Source organism: Ranitomeya variabilis, chromosome 6, assembly GCF_051348905.1.
Source record: "Ranitomeya variabilis isolate aRanVar5 chromosome 6, aRanVar5.hap1, whole genome shotgun sequence".
In the NCBI taxonomy this organism is placed as follows: Eukaryota; Metazoa; Chordata; class Amphibia; order Anura; family Dendrobatidae; genus Ranitomeya; species Ranitomeya variabilis.
The window spans coordinates 400,268,788-400,291,833 of record NC_135237.1 but is presented as its reverse complement, the minus strand read 5'-3'; the positions used below and the strand labels follow the sequence as shown (position 1 = coordinate 400,291,833).

At 43.7% G+C, this 23,046-nt stretch overlaps 2 protein-coding genes across 6 annotated transcripts in view; both read left to right on the top strand.

Moving 5' to 3' along the window:
* Nucleotides 1-10,318, top strand: part of LOC143783289 (uncharacterized) — a 72,656-nt gene extending 62,338 nt beyond the window's left edge. The window contains exons 2-4 of the mRNA XM_077271697.1: nucleotides 8,629-8,731; nucleotides 8,933-9,016; nucleotides 9,486-10,318. Of these exons, the coding sequence (XP_077127812.1) occupies nucleotides 8,629-8,731; nucleotides 8,933-9,016; nucleotides 9,486-10,124 (826 nt within the window). The 3' untranslated portion in view covers nucleotides 10,125-10,318. The remainder of the gene's footprint in view (nucleotides 1-8,628; nucleotides 8,732-8,932; nucleotides 9,017-9,485) is intronic.
* The window catches only part of LDLRAD4 (low density lipoprotein receptor class A domain containing 4), a 465,509-nt gene that overhangs the window by 45,784 nt on the left and 396,679 nt on the right, over nucleotides 1-23,046 (top strand). The gene's annotated exons all lie outside the window — the stretch shown is intronic.

Sequence of the window (23,046 nt, the reverse complement as noted above, 5' to 3'; positions counted from 1 at the left end):
TAAGTATGCTGGATAGTGCAGGAGAAACAAATTACATCCCGGGCAGGACACATGGGAAATAGTAATCAGGGCACCTAAGGCTACTTTCACACTAGCGTTAACTGCAATCCGCCACAATGCGTCGTTTTGCCAAAAAAACGCATCCTGCAAAAGTGCTTGCAGGATGCGTTTTTTCCCCATAGACTTACATTAAGCGACGTATTGCGACGGATTGACACGTCGCAACAGTCGTGCGACGGTTGCGCCATGTTGTGGCGGACCGTCGGGACCAAAAAACGCTACATGTAACGTTTTTTGCTCACGACGGTCCGCTTTTTCCGACCGCGCATGCGCGGCCGGAACTCCGCTCCCACCTCCCCGCACTTCCCCGCACCTCACAATGGGGCAGCGGATGCGCTGGAAAAATGCATCCGCTGCCCCCGTTGTGCGGCGGAGACAACGCTAGCGTCGGGAACCTCGGCCCGACGCACCGCGACGGGCCGAGCCCGACGCTAGTGTGAAAGTAGCCTAAGAGGAAAGTCTCCTCTTCTAAATAGGACCCATGGAAAACATAAATGCAAAAGTGCAATCCCCTATAGTTAGTACCAATCAAATAATAGTCCCAGTGCTTACCCATGTGTGAACAGATGATTCTCCCAGCTCCACCAGCAGCCCCCTAACACAGGAAACGTATAATAAACAAATCACTTCTGTATTTATCACCCACTCCTTGTTTCTGCTTACAAGTTCTTAGGTAAAATACTGAACATGTGAACATGGCCTTATACTGCACAATGTTTTTCTTAATTTAATTGCAATGCATATAAAACACATTTTGGCCCAGTGGCAGACCCCTACATTATCTATTACTGCAGTGATGTACCGGGATTCCGAAAAGGTGGATGGTAATAATAATTTTTAATAATAATTTTTATTGATATAGCGCCAACATATTCCGCAGCGCTTTACAAATTATAGAGGGGACTTGTACAGACAATAGACATTACAGCATAACAGAAATCACAGTTCAAAACAGATACCAGTAGGAATGAGGGCCCTGCTCGCAAGCTTACAAACTGAGGAAAAGGGGAGACACGAGAGGTGGATGGTAACAATTGCTTTAGTTATTTGGACCAGCCATAGTGTAAGGCTCGGGTGTTCATGTAAAGCTGCATGAACCAGTTAACTGCCTAAGTATGTAGCAGTACAAACAGAGTGCTATAAACTGCATAAAGTGTATGAGAACATGATGAGAGGAACCTGATTGTGGTTTGTTTTTGTTTTTTTTGAATGGGCCACACAGGGATGGTTAGGTTAATGCATTGATGCGGTAGGCCAGTCTGAACAAATGAGTTTTTAGGGCACGCTTAAAACTGTGGGGATTGGGGATTAATCGTATTAACCTAGGTAGTGCATTCCAAAGAATCTGCGCAGCATGTGTAAAGTCTTGGAGACGGGAATGGGAGGTTCTGATTATTGAGGATGCTAACCTGAGGTCACTAGCAGAGCGGAGGGCACGGGTAGGGTGGTAGACTGAGACCAGAGAGGAGATGTAGGGTGGTGCTGAGCCATGGAGTGCTTTGTGGATGAGGGTAGTAGTTTTGTACTGGATTCTGGAGTGGATGGGTAGCCAGTGTAATGACTGGCACAAGGTAGAGGCATCGGTGTAACGGTTGGTGAGGAATATGATTCTGGCAGCAGCATTCAGGACAGATTGGAGCGGGGAGAGTTTGGTAAGAGGGAGGCCGATTAGTAGAGAGTTACAATAGTCCAGACGAGAATGAATAAGTGAGACAGTAAGAGTTTTTGCAGAGTCTAAAGTAAGAAAAGGGCAAATTCTAGAAATGTTTTTGAGATGCAGATAAGAGCGAGCCAGTGATCGGATGTGGGGGGTGAATGAAAACTCTGAATCAAGGATGACCCCAAGGCAGCGGGCATGTTGCTTTGGTAAGATGTATGCCACTAGAACGCTCTAAAAGCATTCTTATTTACGTGGCAAACATTGATTATGTATCTCGATGGGCCATGTCTGTTTCTCCAGCCACTTAACCCTTTTATGACCGCCAATGGCTTTTTACTGATCTGAGTTATAAAATAGCATCCCCATGCAGGTGACAACCCAGCAGCTGTCTGCTGTACACTATAGCTGACAACTTGCTGAATTGGCCACGATCAGCATTGGCACCATCCAAATTTGTTTAACCCCTTAGATGCTACTGTTAATAGTGACTGTATATAAATGGTTGAGTGTGGGGCTTCCTCTTTATCCCCATCAGCACCCTCAGATAATGATTGTGTGGTCCTGATGTTTGCCATGGCAATTCAAAGCTAAATAGCAGCCTTAGAGTCTGCCGGCTATGGCAGTCTGTTAAGAAGTTAATGACATTTAGGGCTAAAAAATTTTTTTCCACAAAAAAGATTTATTTCTTTTCACGACTCTGCATTATAAACTTCTGTGAAGCACTTGGGCATTCAAAGTTCTCACCACACATCTAGATAAGTTCCTTGGGGGGGTCTAGTTTCCACAATGGGGTCACTTGTGGGGGGTTTCTACTGTTTAGGTACATCGGGGGCTCTGCAAACGCAACATAACGCCCGCAGACCATTCTATCAAAGTCTGCATTCCAAAACGGCGCTCCTTCCCTTCCGAGCTCTGCCATGCGCCCAAACAGTGGTTTACCCCCACATATGGGGTATCTGCCTACTCGGCATAAATTGCACAATAAATTTTGGGGTCAAATTTCTCCTGTTACCCTTGTGAAAGTAACAATTTGGCGGTGAAAAGATCATTTTTGTGGATAAAATATGATTTTATTTTCATGGCTCTACATTATAAACTTCTGTGAAGCAGTTGGGGGTTCATAGTGCTCACCACACATCTAGATAAGCTTTTTGGGGGGTCTAGTTTCCAAAATGGGGTCACTTGTGTGGGGTTTCTATTGTTTAGGTACATCAGGAGCTCTGCAAATGCAACATGACCTCGCAGACCATCCCATCAAAGTCTGCATTCCAAGCAGTGCTCCATCCCTTCCGAGCCCCGATGGGTGCCCAAACAGTCCCCCTCCCCCCCACATATGGGGTATCAGCGTACTCAGGACAAACTAATCAACAGATTTTGGGATCCAATGTCTCCTGTTACCCTTGAGAAAATAAATTGCAGGCTAAAAAATCCTTTTTGAGGAAAAAGGATTTATTATTTTCACGGCTCTACTTTATAAATTTCTGTGAAGCACTTGGGGGTTTAAAGTGCTCACCACACATCTAGATAAGTTCCTTAAGGGGTCTAGTTTCCAAAATGGTGTCACTTGTGGGGAGTTTCCACTGTTTAGGCACATCAGGGGCTCTCCAAACGCGACATGGTGTCCGATCTCAATTCCAGCCAATTCTACATTGAAAAAGTAAAACAGCACTCCTTCTCTTCCAAGCTCTGCCGTGCGCCCAAACAGTGGTTTACCCCCACATATGGGGTATCGACGTACTCAGGAGAAATTGCACAACAAAATTTATGGTTACATTTCTGTTTTTACACTTGTGAAAAAAAAAAAAAAATGGTTCTGAAGTAAAATGTTTGCAAAAAAAAGTTAAATGTTCATTTTTTCCTAACACATTGTTTCAGTTCCTGTGAAGCACGTAAAGGGTTAATAAGCTTCTTGAATGTGATAGATTGTAAGCTTGCGAGCAGGGCCCTCATTCCTCCTGGTATCTGTTTTGAACTGTGATTTCTGTTATGCTGTAATTTCTGTTGTCTGTATAAGTCCCCTCTATAAGTTGTAAAGCGCTGCGGAATATGTTGGCGCTATATAAATAAAATTATTATTATTATTATTATTATTATAATGTGGTTTTGAGCACCTTGAGGGGTGCAGTTTTTAGAATGGTGTCATACTTGATTATTTTCCATCATATAGACCCCTCAAGATGACTTCAAATGTGATGCGGTCCCTTAAAAATAAAAATGGTGTTGTAAAAATGAGAAATTGCTGGTCAACTTTTAACCCTTATAACTCCCTAACAAAAAAGTTTCCAAAATTGTGCTGATGTAAAGTATACATGTGGGAAATGTTGTTTAACTATTTTTTTTTGTGACACATCTCCCTGATTTAAGGGCATAAAAATACAAAGTTTGAAAATTGCAACATTTTAAAAATTTTCGCCATATTTCCGTTTTTTTCATAAATAATCGCAAGTAATATCGAAGAAATGTTACCACTAACATGAAGTACAATATGTCACGAAAAAACAATCTCCGAATCAGCGGGATCCGTTAAAGCGTTCCAGAGTTATAACCTCAAAGTGACAGTGGTCAGAATTGTAAAAATTGGCTCTGTCATTAAGTACGAAATTGGCTCTGTCACGAAGGGGTTAAAGATGGGTACACAGGATGCATGCGGAAGTAGGCGGAGCTTAAGGAATAAAGTCCGCAGCACCACACTGCGGACTCAAACGCTAATGTGAACTTGGTCTAGTTTTATTCATTAACAGTGTATCAGATAGAAGTAAAGTGTATTTTACTAATTGCATTACCGTAAACATTAATGTCAAAGTCTGACTTGCAAAATGTCATGAGAATATGAGCGGCTTTGAGTCTTACAAGACCCAGTTTTAAAACTTATGTGTGTGGCTCAAATTTGTCAATAAAAACAACCTGCAGCACTAGGACGTGTCACACGTGTGAATGTAGCCTTATGCAGTTGTGGACTGTGGCATGCAAACTCCTGAGTCTCCGTGTAATAGAAGAGATTGGGGCACAAATGCATCAGTTAAAAAAACAAAACCCTTTAGCCCTGATTAAGATGCACCACAAGAAATGTACTTCAGCCACGGAGTGAGTGTGTGTTTGTATCTCTGAACCATGTACACTTTTCAAATGGTAAAGCTGGGCAGGAATGGGGAAATGTTACAAAATTTATGTGCTATTAATTGCACAGAAATTTAGCAATATTCACACCTTATTGGAACACGTAAGGATGCTATTCATGTATATGTATTGAGCGCTTACAGATTTGACAGTCTTAGTAATAGTAACTTTTTTTTTAACTTGCGTATCAAATCTCTGCTGCTGTGCTCCGATTTGTTTGGGATTTGATTGCTCATATTACAGATCTGTCCTGGATTCACCCAGTTTTGCTCACTCACCTTGGAGGCAAAGCTTTTAATTTCCTGAAGCCTTATTTGTTTAGAGATCTGTACTTTAACATGCCCCGAATAACAGAAATGGGGAGGAAGCTTGGAGCGTGTTTGTAGCTGGCAAGACATGGTGGTTTGCTTTGCTTGAATACAACTTGACATGACAAGTGGTGACCTGCAGTCTTATCAGCTTGTCATCCACTTCATCCCATTGATTGATCCAGACACAATCAAGACACTGCAATTGGTCGTCATGGGTCGGCTGCTAGGGACACTTATCAGTTACCCATTAGATGCTTCATAGAGCAACTTTCTGTTTAACATAATCGGAATTAATATTTCTAAATTTAACTAACTTGCAAAATTATTTCAATGTATCCTGCATTCTTTGGTTCTGTCCTTCTGAGAGTCATGGTTTGAGGCTAACCAAGAAACATTCAGGACAATGGAGACTCGGGTCAAACTCCATGTAAATGGCTAGTTTTCTGTATATAGGCTTACATAAATATTGCACAATGAAGACAACACTAGAGAAGATATAATTGTGTTTAAAGCACCTGTCCACCTATGAGCATAGGAAGTTACTAGCTGCATTCACAGGTTTCACAGCTTATTTCTGATCTCCCTATTGGTTCCCTATTAATACATTTGCAAAAAAGAAACACATTTGCATTCTGTTAAGTGTTCTACTGCATTGAGGCTTCAGCTATGCTGTAATAGACAGGCATTTTTCTTAAATTCAATTCTAGTGAAAAGTTGGAAATGAAGATGAGAAGAATTTCTACATTATGCTCAGTAACTTTGTGCATATACTGCATGTTTTAACCATCTTCTGCATAGTATTAAAATGTGTAATACTTGCCTCGGTGTTCCCATGCCGTTCCAAATGTTGCCTAGTACTTGGCCTTTTTTTTTTCCTTTTGCAGCATTGCTATCCCTCCATAAAACACACAACCATTGCAGCCAGTCCCCTGCTGTAGCGGGTCAGTTATTGGCTGCACATGTCCCTATGATGATGCTCCTGAGTGACCATCGCTGGAGCAGGGGGAGGCTAGTTGACTGGGCTGGTCCGTCTGAAATGGGAGTAGGGAGTGCATGCGATCTGCATTATAGAAATCCTTCCAAACTGCCCAGATTAGTTCACAAATCATTACTAAAACTATACTGCAGGATAAGATATGTTTTACCCTTCGCCACGACAGCACCCCACATGAGAGAGAGGGATCCGCCCATAGGAACAGGAAACCTACAGAATAAAAGGAGGCGGTCCCCTCTCCTCCTCAGTTTAGGTTTCCTGTTTCTATGGGAACCCGAAGTACCTGCAGTCCAAAAGGATTCCTGGGCCATGCACCCGCCTGCGTCGGTCTCTGGTGGAACGGCAGGGGCTGCGGTACCAGAGGCAGCGGCGGGGGAGCCACTGTTTGCAGCCTCCCCCCTCGTCTGATCATCGCCATGGTCCGGGTTCGGTGCCGCTGGGCCGCCCGGATCCATGAGGACGCGCGCGCTCAGCGGCCGGCTTCTTATCCTGTAGCCGCCGCATGGTAAGGAGGAGCGGCGCGTCTAACCCGGAAGCCGCTGGAGCACTTCCGGGTTGGGTCCGGGGAGGCAGGAGATTCGGCGCCAGATTTAAAAGTGCAGCGCTAGCGTCGGCCGGTGTGTGTAAGTATGGCTTCACCGGCCGATGTAGCGCACTTGTCTGCTACAGAGCAGTCTCCCAGTAAGGAGACAAGCACCAGGAGCAGCACCAAAAGTGGAGATCGATCCCAGGAAAAGCGATCTGCCACCAAACAGAAAGGTCTTTCAGCTAAGAATCCGCCTCCAGAACCGGTACCTGTCAGCTTCACTGGGTGAGTTTTAAGAGTCTCTTCCCATATGCTGATATATGTTCCTCCTATATCCCCTTCCTCTAGACTAAGAAAAGGACACATAAAACCAAACACAGAGAATGTGCCTTATGTTTGCAACCCCTCCCGGACTCATATACTAAGAGGTTATGTGCAGAGTGCATCGTATTGACCTTACGGCAAGAAAACGTAATGACTCCGTCTGACGTTAGAGCCATAATTCGTGAGGAGATGCAAGGTCTGGCCCATACAAGTAGCACCAGTACCCGTCAGCCTAGCAGGTCCCGATCTCCAGTAAGCTCGGAGTCAGACAGTACAAAAATCCTCTGATGAAGAGGAGTCCCAGCCAAGTTCATCGGAATATGAAGGAGGGCTTTGTCTACCAAATAGTAGTGTGGACAGTTTAATTAAAGCCGTCAGGAGCACGATGGGGTGCCCAGATGAGAAGGGAAAGAAGTCAGCGCAGGACATCATGTTCGCGGGGTTAGGACAAAGAAAACGAAGGTCCTTCCCCGCCATACCCACAATTAAGGAGCTGGTTAAAAAAGAGTGGGAGAAACAACATACAAGAGGATTCTTGCCATCCTCTGCTAAAAGACGCTACCCCTTCAGTGACGAAGAACTTAATTCCTGGCAAAAGATACCAAAAGTTGATGCGGCAGTGGCTTCAACTTCTAAACAGTCGGTCTTGCCTGTGGAGGACTCAGGGACTCTAACTGATCCGTTAGACCGAAAAGCAGAAGCCTTACTTAAGAGGTCATGGGAGGCTAATACGGGGGCATTTAGACCAGCCATCTCTAGCACCTGTACTGCAAGGTCACTGCTAGTATGGACAGAGCAGCTGGAGGAACAAATTAGAAGTGGAGCTTCGAGAAATACAATTCTGTCGAAAATCCCTCTAATGAAAGATGCAGTAGCATTTCTAGCCGATGCATCGGTGGATTCGCTACGTCTAACAGCCAGGTCAGCCGGCCTAGTAAACACAGCCCGGCGAGCACTCTGGTTGAAAAATTGGAAAGGGGACGCACAGGCCAAGGCAAAACTTTGTGCGATCCCCTGCCAGGGTGAGTTCCTATTTGGGAAAACTCTGGACGAGCTCTTAAATAAGGCAGGAGAGCGGAAGAAAGGCTTCCCTAACCAGTACCTTCCCTCTTACAGGAGAGCTTTCAGGAGGCGCCCCTTCACCAGGAACAAACCTACTGAACAAAGGGAGCGCTGGGAAGCAAAGGATCCAAAACAAAGAGGTGCTCTGTTTTCCGGATCCTATAACCAAAAACGTAATAAGTACCGTTAATTATGAAGTGGGCGGTAGATTGAAATATTTCTTTGCTAAATGGAAGTTGATAACATCTAGTCCTTGGATTCTGGACATTATTGGAAACGGATTGAGATTAGAATTTGATAGGATCCCTTGGGATTCTTTCATTGTAACATCTCCAAGAGGTCAACAACAAGAAGCTCTGGAATCAGAGATCCTGTCGCTTCTATCTAAAAAAGTATTGGTAGAGGTTCCCCGAGATCAAGAAGGGAGGGGGTTCTATTCCCCTTTATTCTTGATCAATAAACCAGATGGTTCATTCAGAACCATCATAAACCTCAAAAAACTAAATTCCTTTTTACGTAACCACACTTTCAAAATGGAATCCATTAGTTCTACCATCAAGCTTTTGTTTCCTAGGTGTGTCATGGCCGGGATAGACCTAAAAGATGCTTACTATCACCTTCCTATACGTGCCGAACACCAGCAGTATCTAAGAGTAGCGGTCATCCTGGAGGGACAGGTTCGTCACTTCCAATACGTGGCAATGCCATTTGGGCTTTCTATGGCCCCCCGCATTTTTACAAAAGTGATGTTAGAGGTAATGGCTCATCTACGCCAACGGGACACCTTAATAATACCCTACCTGGATGACTTTTTAGTGATAGGGAATTCTGTGGCTCAATGTAAATTGCGGTTGTCTAACACAATCTCATCCCTGCAGGAGTTGGGTTGGATTATCAACTTCGAAAAGTCCAGACTGAATCCAGACACTACTCAAATGTTTCTAGGGATCCAGCTAGACTCCGTAAGTCAAAAAAGCTTCCTCCCGCATTCAAAGAAAACGACTATACAGTCAAAGGTGTCAGAAGCAATAAAAAACCCCTACATGACACTAAGGAAGGCTATGTCCTTACTAGGATCATTGTCCTCATGTATCCCGGCTGTACCATGGGCTCAATTCCATACCCGCCAATTACAGTACGAAGTACTGTCAGCCCAGGGACGGAAAGGACACCTAGAGAGTAAACGAACTCTCTAGAGATGTCATAGAATCTCTATCCTGGTGGCTAGATATGGGACACCTTTCAGGGGGTGTACCGTGGATAGTAGATCCATCCAAAATAATTACTACAGACGCCAGCCCTACGGGATGGGGTGCACATATGGAGGATGACATTGTCAAGGATACCTGGAATCAGTCAGAATCATCATGTTCGTCAAATTGGAAAGAATTAACAGCAGTAGGAAAAGCCTTAAATTATTTTCTTCCACAGATTCAAGGAGCAGATGTAAGAGTTTTCTCAGACAACTCCACCACAGTGGCCTATGTAAACCGTCAGGGCGGTACACGGTCAGGAAGTCTGATGACCATCGCAGGGGAGATCTTCCAGTTTGCAGAGACTCATCTTACGTCCCTAACAGCTCTACACATCAGAGGAGTAGAAAATACCAAAGCGGACTACCTCAGTCGAAACAGGCTGCGCCAGGGAGAATGGTCCTTAAACAGAACCGTGTTCAGACTAATAACAAGAGCATGGGGAGTGCCTCAGATAGATCTATTTGCCACAAGAGGCAACAGACAGGTAGAAAGATTCGCTTCCCTGAACTCCATGGATCATCCAGACATGCTGGACTCCCTACATCATCCTTGGAACTTCAAACTGGCTTACGCCTTTCCTCCAATGTCTCTAATTCCGCTAGTGATCAGGAAGATCAGGAGGGAACGTGCAAGGGTGATCCTCATTGCACCCTTCTGGCCAAAGAGGCCGTGGTTCTCCTGCCTCCAAAGCATGTGTCTATGCGATCCATGGATTCTTCCATTGGACAGGGAACTACTGTTCCAGGGGCCGTTTTTCCACCCGCAAGTGAAAGGGCTTCACTTGACGGCGTGGAACTTGAGCGGCAGTTACTAAGCTCAAGGGGTTTTTCAGAACAGCTAGTAAAAACCCTGCTACTAAGTAGGAAAAGATCTACCACCCTGATATATAGCAGGGTATGGAAAAAATTCTTAGAATTTCATACAATACCATTCACTAATCAGGTTCCGATAACACCTATTCTAGAGTTCCTACAAAAAGGTAGAGAATTAGGATTATCAGTGAACACCTTAAGAGTCCAGATATCAACGTTAGGAGCCCTATATGGATATAATATAGTCGCTGATAGATGGGTCTCCAGATTCATTAAGTCTTGTGAACGAAGTAACCCGGTACATATTCCCCGTCTACCTCCGTGGGATTTAAATCTAGTGCTAGAAGCCTTAACCAGCTCCCCATTTGAGCCTCTAGATTCTATACCTCTAAATGTCCTCACATATAAGGTAGCCCTCTTGGTAGCCCTGACCTCAGCCAGACGTGTTAGCGACATCCAGGCCCTATCAGTAGACCCACCATTCTTACTGATATTCCATGATCGAATAGTCCTAAAACCAGACCCCTCATACCTCCCTAAGGTAGCATCCACCTACCACAGGTCACAGGAAATATTTCTCCCTTCCTTTTTTGATTCTCCTGTAACCCCTGAACAACATAAGTTCCACACCTTAGATGTCAGAAGAGCCATCCTGACTTATATAGAAAGGTGTCAAACATGGAGGGAGAGTAGGGCTCTGTTTATCTCCTTTCAGGGCCACAAGAAAGGACATGGGGTCACGAGAGCTACCATATCTCGGTGGATCAGAGATGCTATCTGCTTGGCCTATACATCAAAAGGCGAGATTCCTCCAGTGGGTATTAAAGCGCACTCAACACGAGCCATGGCTTCCTCCTGGGCGGAACAAGCGGATGTCCCGATCCATCTAATATGTAAGGCCGCAACTTGGTCTACACCTTCTACCTTTTACAACCATTATAGACTTGATCTATCTTCATCTTCTGATTTGACCTTTGGTAGAGCTGTGCTTAGTACAGTAATCCCACCCGAGTAATGACTCTCTGAAAGTCTCATGTGGGGTGCTGTCGTGGCGAAGGGTAAAAAGCCGGATTACTCACCGGTAATGCTCTTTTAATGAGTCCACGACAGCACCCATTTACAACCCTCCCTGATTATGCACAGCCCTTTCTTTAATTCACAAATAATGGTTGTATAGAGTTTTTAAGATATTTTGCTGAATAAGAATTAATACTAAAGCTTTTGCGGTTCCCTCTTTATACTCTGTAAACTAAACTGAGGAGGAGAGGGGACCGCCTCCTTTTATTCTGTAGGTTTCCTGTTCCTATGGGCGGATCCCTCTCTCTCATGTGGGGTGCTGTCGTGGACTCATTAAAAGAGCATTACCGGTGAGTAATCCGGCTTATCTACGTATAATTTTTCAAATGGAGACATTGTCTACTTTAGCGGTTAAAGGTGGACCTTGAGGACAAGTTGGTGAACACCATTAGTCTGTGTAGAAACCTCCAACTTTAGGCCATGCTGACATGTGACCACTGTAATTTTTTTTTTTTTGCAATTTTCCAAAAATGTAGTGCAGTTACATTGTGTGCACTTTGCCTTATGCCTTTTGTCCAGGTAATATGCACTGCAATTTCAAATTGGTGTTTCACATTTAATGTTAGACTAGCTCTAATTTATGCTTTTTCCAAAAGTTGGCTATTTTGGAACGGAAGCGTTGACTCAAGGATATTCTCAAGATGGCTTGAGATACCTTAAGATACAATTGTATTTTACAGCAGGTTGCAATGTTTCTTCCCATCAGTCTGGAGTTTAGATTAATAGTAAGATCTATTTTGTCAGGGACAATAACAATCTGAATCTTCTGCAAACATAATTTGTACTTTAATACATCTCATCCTATACCCACGAAAACCCTTAAACTAGCGGCACTTTGTCAAAGTAGTAAACCTAAAACCACCTGCACAAGCTTTGTAGTCTGTGATGTAGACCCTATAAAAATCACTTTTTTTGTATTACAATTGGCACGCAAAATTGGTGGAATCAGTTCCAAAAATAAAAGGCTAGTTTTAGCAACTATGAACAAAATTGTAAGGGAATATCTGGTCTTATGGAGCTAATGCCAGTATAGGTTAAGTGTGTTTTCTTGCTTTCCACCACATTCCACTTTATAGAAAATTGCTTTCTGACGTCGTCAAAAGCAGTAAGTTCTTAGTGGGGTTATGGCTTCTGCATTACTAGGTTTACACTGGCCTCAGTACTTCAAGCCATTGCAGATAGAAACTGGTCAAGGTATTAACAGCCGTCTCTCTACATGATTGCCTTAAAAAAAATAAATGCAATTCTCTTGTCCTAGTGTCCTGACTGCCTTTTATATGGTCAAGCTTTGGTTTGGCTTCCATTGTCAATTTAAATTAACTCTGTTTTAATAAAACCACGCCCTTTCCTCTGATTTGCACCTACTCCCTTGCATTCAAGCAGTAGGGGTCTCTTTAATGAGACTGTGAAAGCCAAGGTCTTGGGATCTCCTTTTTGTGAAGCTCTGGCCTTTGTTGTGAGTGTGACCCATTTAAGAAGTCTGTCTGATTTTCTGCTGTATCTCATTTAATGCTACAACTGGGTTTCTTATCTAAAGATGGATTTTTCCTTTGAGATGTCATTCATATTGTAGAAAAGATTGTACTTCAATGGATGACACGCCTCAATGTGCACCCTCACCTTCAGAACCTGTTAGGTGGAATCCTGTATCTTTCACTGTAGATGGTTTGTGGCAATGTCTGCTTTCCTCTGTAACAGTTTAGTAAATACGCCTGTTACCATTTCAGAAGTCAGAAACTATGATGCCTAAGGATAGTACATGTCCGGTGTGTTGCTTTGATGCCGAAAGAGAAATTACGGTAAATGAATTCAGACTTTTCATACCTAAGGAAAATAAAATATTGACAAGATATTGGGATTTTTGGTTAAGAAAATTAAGTGTTCAAAAATAATCAGTAAAACATGGTATGCGCCTAGTTACTGCTCCCTACAAAATATTAGGGGTTCCATCCCCCCAAAAAAAGTATCTTGTACTACATCCCGCTGCATTTAGAATAGTTAAACTGGGATTTGATGCTATAACGTACCGTCAAAGCTTTCCTGCGTAGTCCTAATTGAATTGCCAAAACATCTTTAACTCTGAATACGACCTAAGTCACTAAAAGCTAAGATTATTTGCTGTGTTCTTGTCTGGATTGCAGATGGGTGCAGGAGCTGCCATCCATTGCATATACTATAATCTGATCCATAAAACATGCCAGATTAGCCTGTTATAAGATGCACACTTGCCACAACTACAAGGCAAGTGTGCATCTTAGAGATGTGCCTTTTATGGGGTGGCTGAGAGCTGATGTTTTTAGCCTGGGGGGATAATATCCTTGGCCCCTTCCTAGGCTATTTAATATAAGCCTGCAGCTGTCTGCCTAGCTTTTGCTGGTTAGATTTTATAAGGGGGAACCTCGTGTCAATTTTTTTTTCTGGGGTCCTTCTGTAAATTAGCCAGTAAAGGCTAAGCAAACAGCTGTGAGCTGATATTAATAGCCTGGGAAACTTTATGGCTATTGGCTCCTTACCAAAATATTTATTAACATCAGCCTTCGGCTTTCCCTCTTCTGGTTATGAAAATTATGTGGGAGCCTACGCAATTTTATTTTTTTTCTTTGAGTTGCTGTTTTGGTTACAGCCTATATAGGTTAATTATGTTAATGCTCCTACATAGGCTGGTGACAATGTGTGTTTTCTATTCGCCACGACAGCACCCACTGAGAGAGGGGATCCGCCCCTAGGAACAGGAAACCTACAGAGATAAAAGGGGCGGCCCCCCCTCGCTCCTCAGTTGGTTTCCTGTTCTTAGAAGGAAGCCCACAGAGAAGATCTCTGTAGACACTGTACAGCGGTGTCTGGGGAAAAAAAAAAAAAACTCGCCTGGATGCCGCCTGTACGTCTCTGCTGAGCGGCAGGGGCTCCAGGGTGAGTAAAGGCAGTCGGGGATTCCTGATGGTTCCCTCCTCGTCTGCACCGGCCGAATGGTGGGGCCTGAAAGGTTCCAACGATCTCCCTGCTGGGACATCGTTGTTGAAAAACGACCATGGTATACCTGGTTGATCCCGGTCTGGAACGATGTGGCGCTGGACAGCTGTGGCTCCCCCCGGTCCCTCAGGTACGATGCGTGGGGTTGCAGTGCCGGAAAAATGCGGCAGACGCCGGCGCATGCGCAGTGCGTCCGGAATCCCGGATGTAGTATGGCCGACCCCCTGAGGTCGGCATTGCATTTCCGGGGTAACCGCCATGTTGGATTCCTCCTGGCGGTGTTCGCAGGTTTTCCTGATGCAGGTAATTAAAAAAAAAAAAAGGGGGATTGCAGCTGCGGGGGCTGAGATTGATAGTCCGCACTATAAAAGTCCGATAGGAAGGGAAAACGGTGCGCATTATGTCGTCCCACGAGGAAGTCAGTGAGCACCCTGTAGAAGAGCCACTAATGCAAAGTGGTGATGCTGCAAAAAGGAATAGTGGACACTCCAGGAAGAGTGATTCCACTGAGAAATCGGGAAGGAAATCATCCCGTTCCACATCCCAGACCGGACGATCCACCCAACAATCGGTATAGTATGCTTCAGAATGTTGGGTATTCAGCTCCTTCAGAGCTTATATTGGTCTCCTCTGCTCATGTCCCTCTAGGCAAAAAGCAAGGAGAAGACCAAGCACAAGCAGTGTGCTATATGTATTGATCCCCTGCCTGACTCTTATTCTAAAACGTTATGTCAGGCATGCATAGATAACACCCTGCGGCAGGAGGAGTCCGTTAAAATGGACGAAATACGGCTCATGATTCGGGAGGAACTCCAATCGTTGAGTGGTGGTCCCTCAGGCAGTGTTGAGAAGAGGAGTAGGAGAAGATCCTCACCTAATGCTGACACGTCGGCGGAAAGTGGGGAAATTGATTCAGACGTCTCCCACTTGTCTGGTTCCTCAGATGAGGAGGAACATGTCTGTTTCCCGACTGAGGGAGTAAATAGTCTAGTCAAATCAGTGAGGAAAACGATGGGGGTGTCGGAGGTTAAAGAACCCCAAACGGCCCAGGAGGTTATGTTCGCAGGCCTATCTCAGCAAAAGGGCCACGTATTCCCAGTAAACCAGACTATAAAAGACCTCATTAAAAAAGAGTGGAGCAAGGGGCAGAAGGGGTTTACACCAGTATCCTGTAAGAGACGTTACCCCTTTGAGGACGAAGATTTAAATACCTGGACTAAAGTTCCAAAGGTCGATGCGGCTGTCGCATCCACTTCCCGCCGTTCTTCCCTACCAGTGGAAGATGCAGGCTCCTTATCTGATCCCATGGATAGGAAATCGGATGCACTTTTGAAAAAATCATGGGAGGCCTGTGTCACTGCGTTTAGGCCGGCAATCTCCACCACGTGTACCAGTAGATCTATGCTGGTTTGGTTAGACCAGCTGGACCAGAATATCAAGAGTGGTATATCTAGGGAGAAATTGAGGGCATCCATCCCCTTAATTAGGAGCGCTGCGGCATTTATATCCGATGCCTCCGTGGATTCTCTCCGCCTGGCGGCCAGGACAGCCAGCCTCGCAAATACTGCCCGCCGAGCCTTATGGTTAAAGAACTGGAAGGGGGATGCCCAGTCCAGATCCAAGTTGTGTGCCATACCCTGTCAGGGAGAGTACCTCTTTGGAACTATTCTGGATGAGATACTCACTAAGGCGGGTGAACGTAAAAAAGGTTTTCCTAATCCCTTTGTTCCTGCTTACAGAAGGGCATTTAGGAGGCCAGCATTTGGCAGAAAGGGAAGCTTTAAAGAGCAATGGAGGAACAAAGACTTCAGGCAGAAAGGCAATTTGTTTAACAAACGTCCCTTCAAACCAGCCGAAAAATCCCGGGAACCCTATTCCACCAGTGGGCGGTAGACTACTGGGATTTATCAATCAGTGGAGAGAAATAACTGTCAACCCATGGGCCATAAAATTAATATCCTCAGGCCTCACCCTAGACTTCATCCAAAAACCTCCGGATTCCTTTCGGCTCACCTCCCTAAGATCCAAACTACAACAAGAAGCATTGGAAGTAGAAGTTAAGTCCCTTCTTGCAAAACGGGTCTTAATAGAGGTTCCATCATCTCAAATGGGGCAGGGGTTCTACTCCCCCTTGTTTCTGATTACAAAACCTGACGGATCCTATAGAACTATATTTAATTTGAGAAAACTAAATATGTTCATAAAACCCACAACATTTAAAATGGAATCCATTCGATCAGCCATTAAAAATTTGTTCCCTAACTGTTACATGGTAGTACTTGATCTCAAAGATGCTTATTATCATCTTCCTATACACCAGTCACACCAGCAGTTTCTTCGGGTAGCAGTAGTTATAGACGGTCAAGTTCGTCATTTTCAATATAGAGCAATGCCCTTTGGTCTATCTATGGCTCCTAGGGTCTTTACTAAGTTACTTTTGGAAGTAATGTCCTTTCTACGATTAAAAGACACGTTGGTCATCCCATATCTGGATGACCTACTAATTGTGGGGAAAAATTTCTTACAGTGTGAACAAAGGTTAGAGGAGGTGGTATCCTCTTTACAAAGGCTGGGATGGATTGTTAACTGGGAAAAATCCAGACTCCAACCCGTCACTTGTCAGATTTTTAGGTCTCCTCCTGGATTCAGTAGACCAAAAATGTTGGTTGCCTGATGATAAAAAGTTTTCGATCATTAGTAAAGTAGATTTAGCTATCAAAAAGCGTAATATGTCACTGAGAAATGCCATGTCATTGTTAGGTTCACTATCATCATGTATCCCTGCGGTTAAATGGGCTCAATTCCATACCAGGCAGCTACAAAAATTGGTATTACAGGAGGACACTAAAAATAGGGTACATTTAGATCGAACAATTTTCTTAACGGCAGAGGTAGTACACTCCCTTACATGGTGGTTAGATTTCCCCAATCTATCAGAGGGGGTACCATGGGTCATTACCCCTTCTACCGTAGTAACCACAGATGCTAGTCCGGAGGGCTGGGGAGCACATTTTGGTGATCAGGTGGTTCAGGGCCTTTGGTCCAGGTCAGAATTAGCTAATTCCTCTAATGTAAAAGAATTAAGAGCCATATATTATTCCCTACTCCACTTTCTTCCCCAGCTACGAGGCTCTCACACAAGGGTCCTCTCAGACAACACCTCGGCAGTAGCCTATTTAAATCATCAAGGAGGTACACGGTCAGAAAATCTTATGAAAATCTCATCGGACATCATGACGTTAGCCGAAAGTCATCTGTTGTCCTTATCAGCGGTGCACATCAGAGGTATAGACAACATTCGTGCCGATTTCCTCAGTCGCCATACCCTTCATCAAGGAGAATGGATGCTCAGCAGAGATATTTTCCGGTTGATAACAGACCGATGGGGCGTGCCGCAAATAGACCTATTCGCAACAAGGTCCAACCGTCAGGTCAAAACATTTGCTTCCCTTTGCAGACTGGACAACCCCGACATATTCGATGCCCTTCAGGTACCATGGACATTCGATCTGGCCTACGCATTCCCTCCATGGAATCTATTACCTATAGTAATAAGAAAAATAAGGGAGGAGGGGGCAAGAGTTCTGTTGGTAGCCCCATTCTGGCCCAAAAGGCCATGGTTCTCCTGGCTCAGGGCGATGTCGACTACAGACCCTTGGATCCTGCCTCAGACCAAGGACCTGTTGTCTCAGGGACCGTTTTTCCATCCTCGGGTAAAAGGCATGAATCTGGCGGTATGGAATTTGAAAGGCACTTACTAACTCTAAGGGTTTTTTCCAGTGGGCTTATAGATACTCTTATGAAGAGTAGAAAGCCTTCCACTACCCAAATCTATGTCAGGGTTTGGAAAAAATTCCTTCAATTTCATACGGCACAACTTTCCGCTGAAGTACCTATATTTTCAATATTGGAGTTCTTGCAAAAAGGACTTGAATTGGGACTGTCTGTAAATACTCTAAGAGTCCAGGTTTCAGCTCTAGGAGCCCTCTTTAGTTATGATGTGGCGGGAGATAGATGGGTTTCTCGTTTTATATCAGCATGTGAACGATCAAAACCTATTCATATACCACAGGTGCCTCAGTGGGATCTATCTCTGGTCCTAGATGCCTTGACACAAAGCCCGTTTGAGCCTCTACATGAGGCCTCATTAAAGAACATCTCGCTAAAAACAATACTGTTAGTAGCGTTAGTATCCGCTAGAAGAGTGAGTGATCTCCATGCCTTGTCAATTGACCCTCCTTATCTATCCGTGACATCTGATAGAATAATTTTAAAAACGGACCCTTGTTATCTCCCTAAGGTAGCCACTAGTTTTCATAGATCCCAGGAGATCTTGTTACCTACCTTCTATAAAGACCACTCGACTCCAGAAGAAGCCAGGCTTCATACCCTAGATGTTAAGAGAACTATTCTAGCCTACTTAGAGAGGACTAGGGACTGGAGGAAGAGTAGGGCTCGTTGTCTCTTTCCAGGGAAAAACCAAGGGTTCCAGAGTTACAAAGAACACGCTATCACGCTGGATTAGAGATGCCATAATCCTGGCGTATAAAGCGGGAGGAAGAGATCCTCCAATGCATGTGGGAGCACACTCCACAAGAGCCGTGTCGACCTCCTGGGCAGAGAGGGCGAATGTGCCGATAGACCTTATATGTAAGGCTGCGACTTGGTCTTCACCAAACACCTTCTATAGACATTATAGATTAGATCTATCTGCTGCTTCTGACCTAACCTTTGGGGTTTCGGTTCTTGATTCAGTTAACCCACCCAGTATATAGTCTCTGAAATCTCTCAGTGGGTGCTGTCGTGGCGAATAGAAAATATCGTATTACTCACCGGTGTTGCTCTTTTATAGAGCCCACGACAGCACCCATTCTAATCCCTCCCTTTTTCTTTATTTAGTTGCACGTGGTGTCTTAATAGGGAGATGTATATAATAGAGTAATATGGTATGAAGTTGTAAATATGTATATATGCCTAAACCTGGTAAAACTAAAAAACCTGGCGGCGGTTCCTCCTTTTTCTCTGTAAAACAACTGAGGAGCGAGGGGGGGGCCGCGCCTTTTATCTCTGTAGGTTTCCTGTTCCTAGGGGCGGAACCCCTCTCTCAGTGGGTGCTGTCGTGGGCTCTATAAAAGAGCATTACCGGTGAGTAATCCGATATTTCCTTACTGGCTTAGTAATGACTGTTGGGCTGACACCTTTTCATTACTAAGCCTAGGGCTTGGTGTCAGACAGCTGCTGACACCAAGCCCTAATCCCATTACCTTGATGCTACTGCATCAGAATGAAAAAGGTGGTGTTGAACCAAGAAACTGCATCACAAAGCTTTTTTTTTTTTTTTTTCTTTGGCTCAATTAAGCATTCATTGCTGGAAAAAAAAATGCAGAAACGCACCAAAAATCGTATCAAAACACACATTTTGCCAAGAGATGCAGTAACCTTGCAGAGATTTCTGCAAGCAAATAATCAGTGTGTGCACATAGCCTAAGTATGTGATTTGTATACTTTTGGCTAAACTCCAACTAGTTGTGCTTGGCCTCACTCAATTTACTTGTATGAAGTGAGGCCAATACTTCTAGTTGGAATGTGACCGCATGTGTGCAATTCGCATAATATGGTCACGTAACGGACAGCTCAGTGTCAACACCAGGGAATCCTGACATCTCACTACAGTCAGGATTCCGAAGCCTGCAGCCACAAAGGGGTTGTCCTGTTTTTCTGATGGAAGTCTGCAGTCGGTGTCAAAAAGTAAGCCTGCCAAGAAGTTATCTTAAGTTGAACATGCATGTCTAGATGCAAATTTGTCACTAAGTATGAGCCCACTTAATACATTTGGTTTGTTTGACTGTCTTGTCTAAGTTTGCACATACTATCTACAATTAGTAAATCTACTGCAGATTTTCACTACATAAAGCAGTTGGGCAGAATTTTTTTTCTTTTTTTCTTTCCTACTTAGGATTTATATCGCTTTTTTTTGTTACCAAGAAGTTAGATCTGACGCGATTTTGTTCATACAAAGGATATATTACTGTAAATCAAATTGTGGTCAAGTGTGAAAGTTAGGCAGCATTTAAAGTAAACAATCGTGGATACTTGGTCTATCCACGTTGCTGACCAAGAAGTAAGCATACCAATTTAAGGTTCACAAATGTTTCAATTGTGTTTTTTGATGCTGCAACAACTAATTTACTGTGTTTTGTTTTTTTTTTTTTGTTTTTTTTATAGACTATAAGACAAACCCTAAGTTTAGAGGAGGGAAATACAAAAACAATTATTTTTAACCGGTTATCAGGATCAGGTTTGCCAGGGGGTCACAGGTGCGTCTTGCAGTCCAACTGAAGCTTAGTGGGGTCGGCTGTGGAGGAGCAGGGTCACATTTACATCATTTGATATCAGGAGTGGGGCGATTCTTCAGGACCTGAGCTAGGAAGGTGTCCCAGCAGTGCGAGCCAGTAGCTAAGTCCCTGCTGCGCACCTTAACCTCTCGTTGGGCTCCAGGAAAATGCTGCCAGTTGTCGTCAAATGTACAGATTGAGATCTCTGCTAGTCATTGGTAAACTACATTCGGACTATAAGACGCACCCATTTTCCACCAAAATTTTGGGAGTAGTTTGTCTTATAGTCCAAAAAATACAGTACTTTTGGTCTCCGTATCCACAACGAGAAACTACAGAATAGCCATTGTGGAGGACACACTTTAAGCTCTGCTTTGAGCCATCCATGAACGGTCACCATTCACTTGAGTTATAGATTGGAATTTCCAATTCATCAAACCATGTATGCTAGGACGATACACAACTGTTTCTGCAAAAGTGTGTTAGAGTAGCTTTCCCTATTGAAAGTAGCATGCTTTTGCTCCTTTTCATGCAAGTTTTTCTCATGCAGTCTTGATGCTAGGAGTTCTGAAGCATTATTTGATGGTCCCAATCTTGTGCCAAATTGTTCACCTTGTGCTGCTGGTCAAATCCCTCAAGAACTGAGACCTATTAAATTTCAAAATATTCATCATTGCTGTCACTTTGTTCATTCTTCATCATAATGCTGTTCTTAGAGTAGTTGAAGAAAAACTGGCACTGGGATTTCAGCTGAATGAGGCACTGGATGTATAGCTATTGGTAGACGATCATATATTTTACTTGTTTATATCCTGACGTTTTCACTTTGCCAAAGTGACTCGCTGGAATTCTCTGGGCTCTCTCCAAACCATAGGTATACAAAATGGCATCTTATCCCATGTTGCCTTTGTCCACATTCATAAACTGTCTACCCACTGCTTGCACACCTTGTGAAGGGCTCAACTTACCTTGATAACCAAGTTTTACTTTGAAACATGCAAAATGGGCTAGCTTGACCAATGTACTGATGTTAATCCTTTAGCATAGTGAAACTGCCACAGATGTAACAAAATATCATGGCTGTTAAGGCGCTTCTGATGACAAATGGCAGTCAGACTTGATTTGAAAGGCAAGAAGTATGTAAAAATTAATAAAAAAAAAAATCGGACCCTTTTTGTAGATGTTTAGAATACGTTTCACTATATAGAGCATCACACAACCTCTTGCCACACTGTCTCACATGTCACTGAACAGCCTAGACAAAAACCTGTTTTCCGCCAAGGTCATCCTCCACCCATCCTCACTTGAGGGTGGTTTGCTCTCAGCCAATAGGAGAGCACTAGTACTACCCTCTGTCCAGCCTAGAGTAATCTCATTAAGATAAGCTGTAGAGAAAAAAAACCCTGATGTGAGACTGACTGCAGTTTTGAAATTGGCATGACTATTTTAGTCAGCAGAAAAAAATGATCAAGACTAAAATACCACTACTTTTTTTCTTCCTATACACATGTAGGGACTGCTTAGCAGCCTTGAGGACGCCAACATACTCGAGCATGCCGAAGACACTTGGTTAGCACACGACACGAGTATGCTCAGATGACATGTTAGCACGTGTCCATCACTAGATAAGGAATCTGAACGTGTTTTGTATAGTGGGGAAGATCCAAAATAAATTCTGCTGGGGAAGAAGGTGAAAAAAAAAAATGTTTAACTGTCCTTCCCCCCCATACAAGTCCTAAATGTCTGCACTAGATTAGGAAGTTTTTTTTTTTTCTGTTACTGGTTGATACTTCTTAGTCCACAATCTGACTATATGGTGTCCTTTGGTATGTGAGGTGTTATCGCATATCAGCCTTGCAGCCAGCAGATTTTAATATAAACTTGCCTCAGGGTGGTCTTGTCCTATTTTCCTCTTTAGACGGTCTTGGCATTTGTGACGCTTTAAAGACTGCGCTTCCGAATGTTCTAGTCTGAAGAACTCAAGCCAAAACAGCAGGAAGGATGGCAAACCTGCAGGTTGGATGCCTATAGGCAGCTGGGCCTGTTGAGTGGTTTTTTTTTTTTTTTTCGGACTTGCGGTGATTGGTGATATGGCAGCAGGTGCAAAAGAAAGAGCAGTCTCCACAAAAGGAGAAGAAAGCAATGGAATTTGGCTTCATAATAAATGATCATTCTCCCCATGTATTAATAGAACATCCGATAACATGCGCTTAGTGTAAAGATGCTAATTTAGACTTTAGGCAAAATATATGTAGATAGTACATAAGTGGAAATAATATGTAGAACGTGTTTTTAAAATGAAGGGGGGGGGGGGGGGGGGGGGCTCCTGTCATGGATTGGTGCTAATTGGAGTAAGACCAGCAGGATTTTGCCGATTCGTGCGGCAATGCTGTTGAACTGTCTTTACTGTTGTAGAAATTAAGTACAGTATTATGGGAAAAGAATCTGATGGAATGTGGTCTGCTGCTGAGATGACTTATGGGTTTTCATTGGCTATAAGCCATAATCATCAACATTAACAGAAATAAACACTTGAAATGGA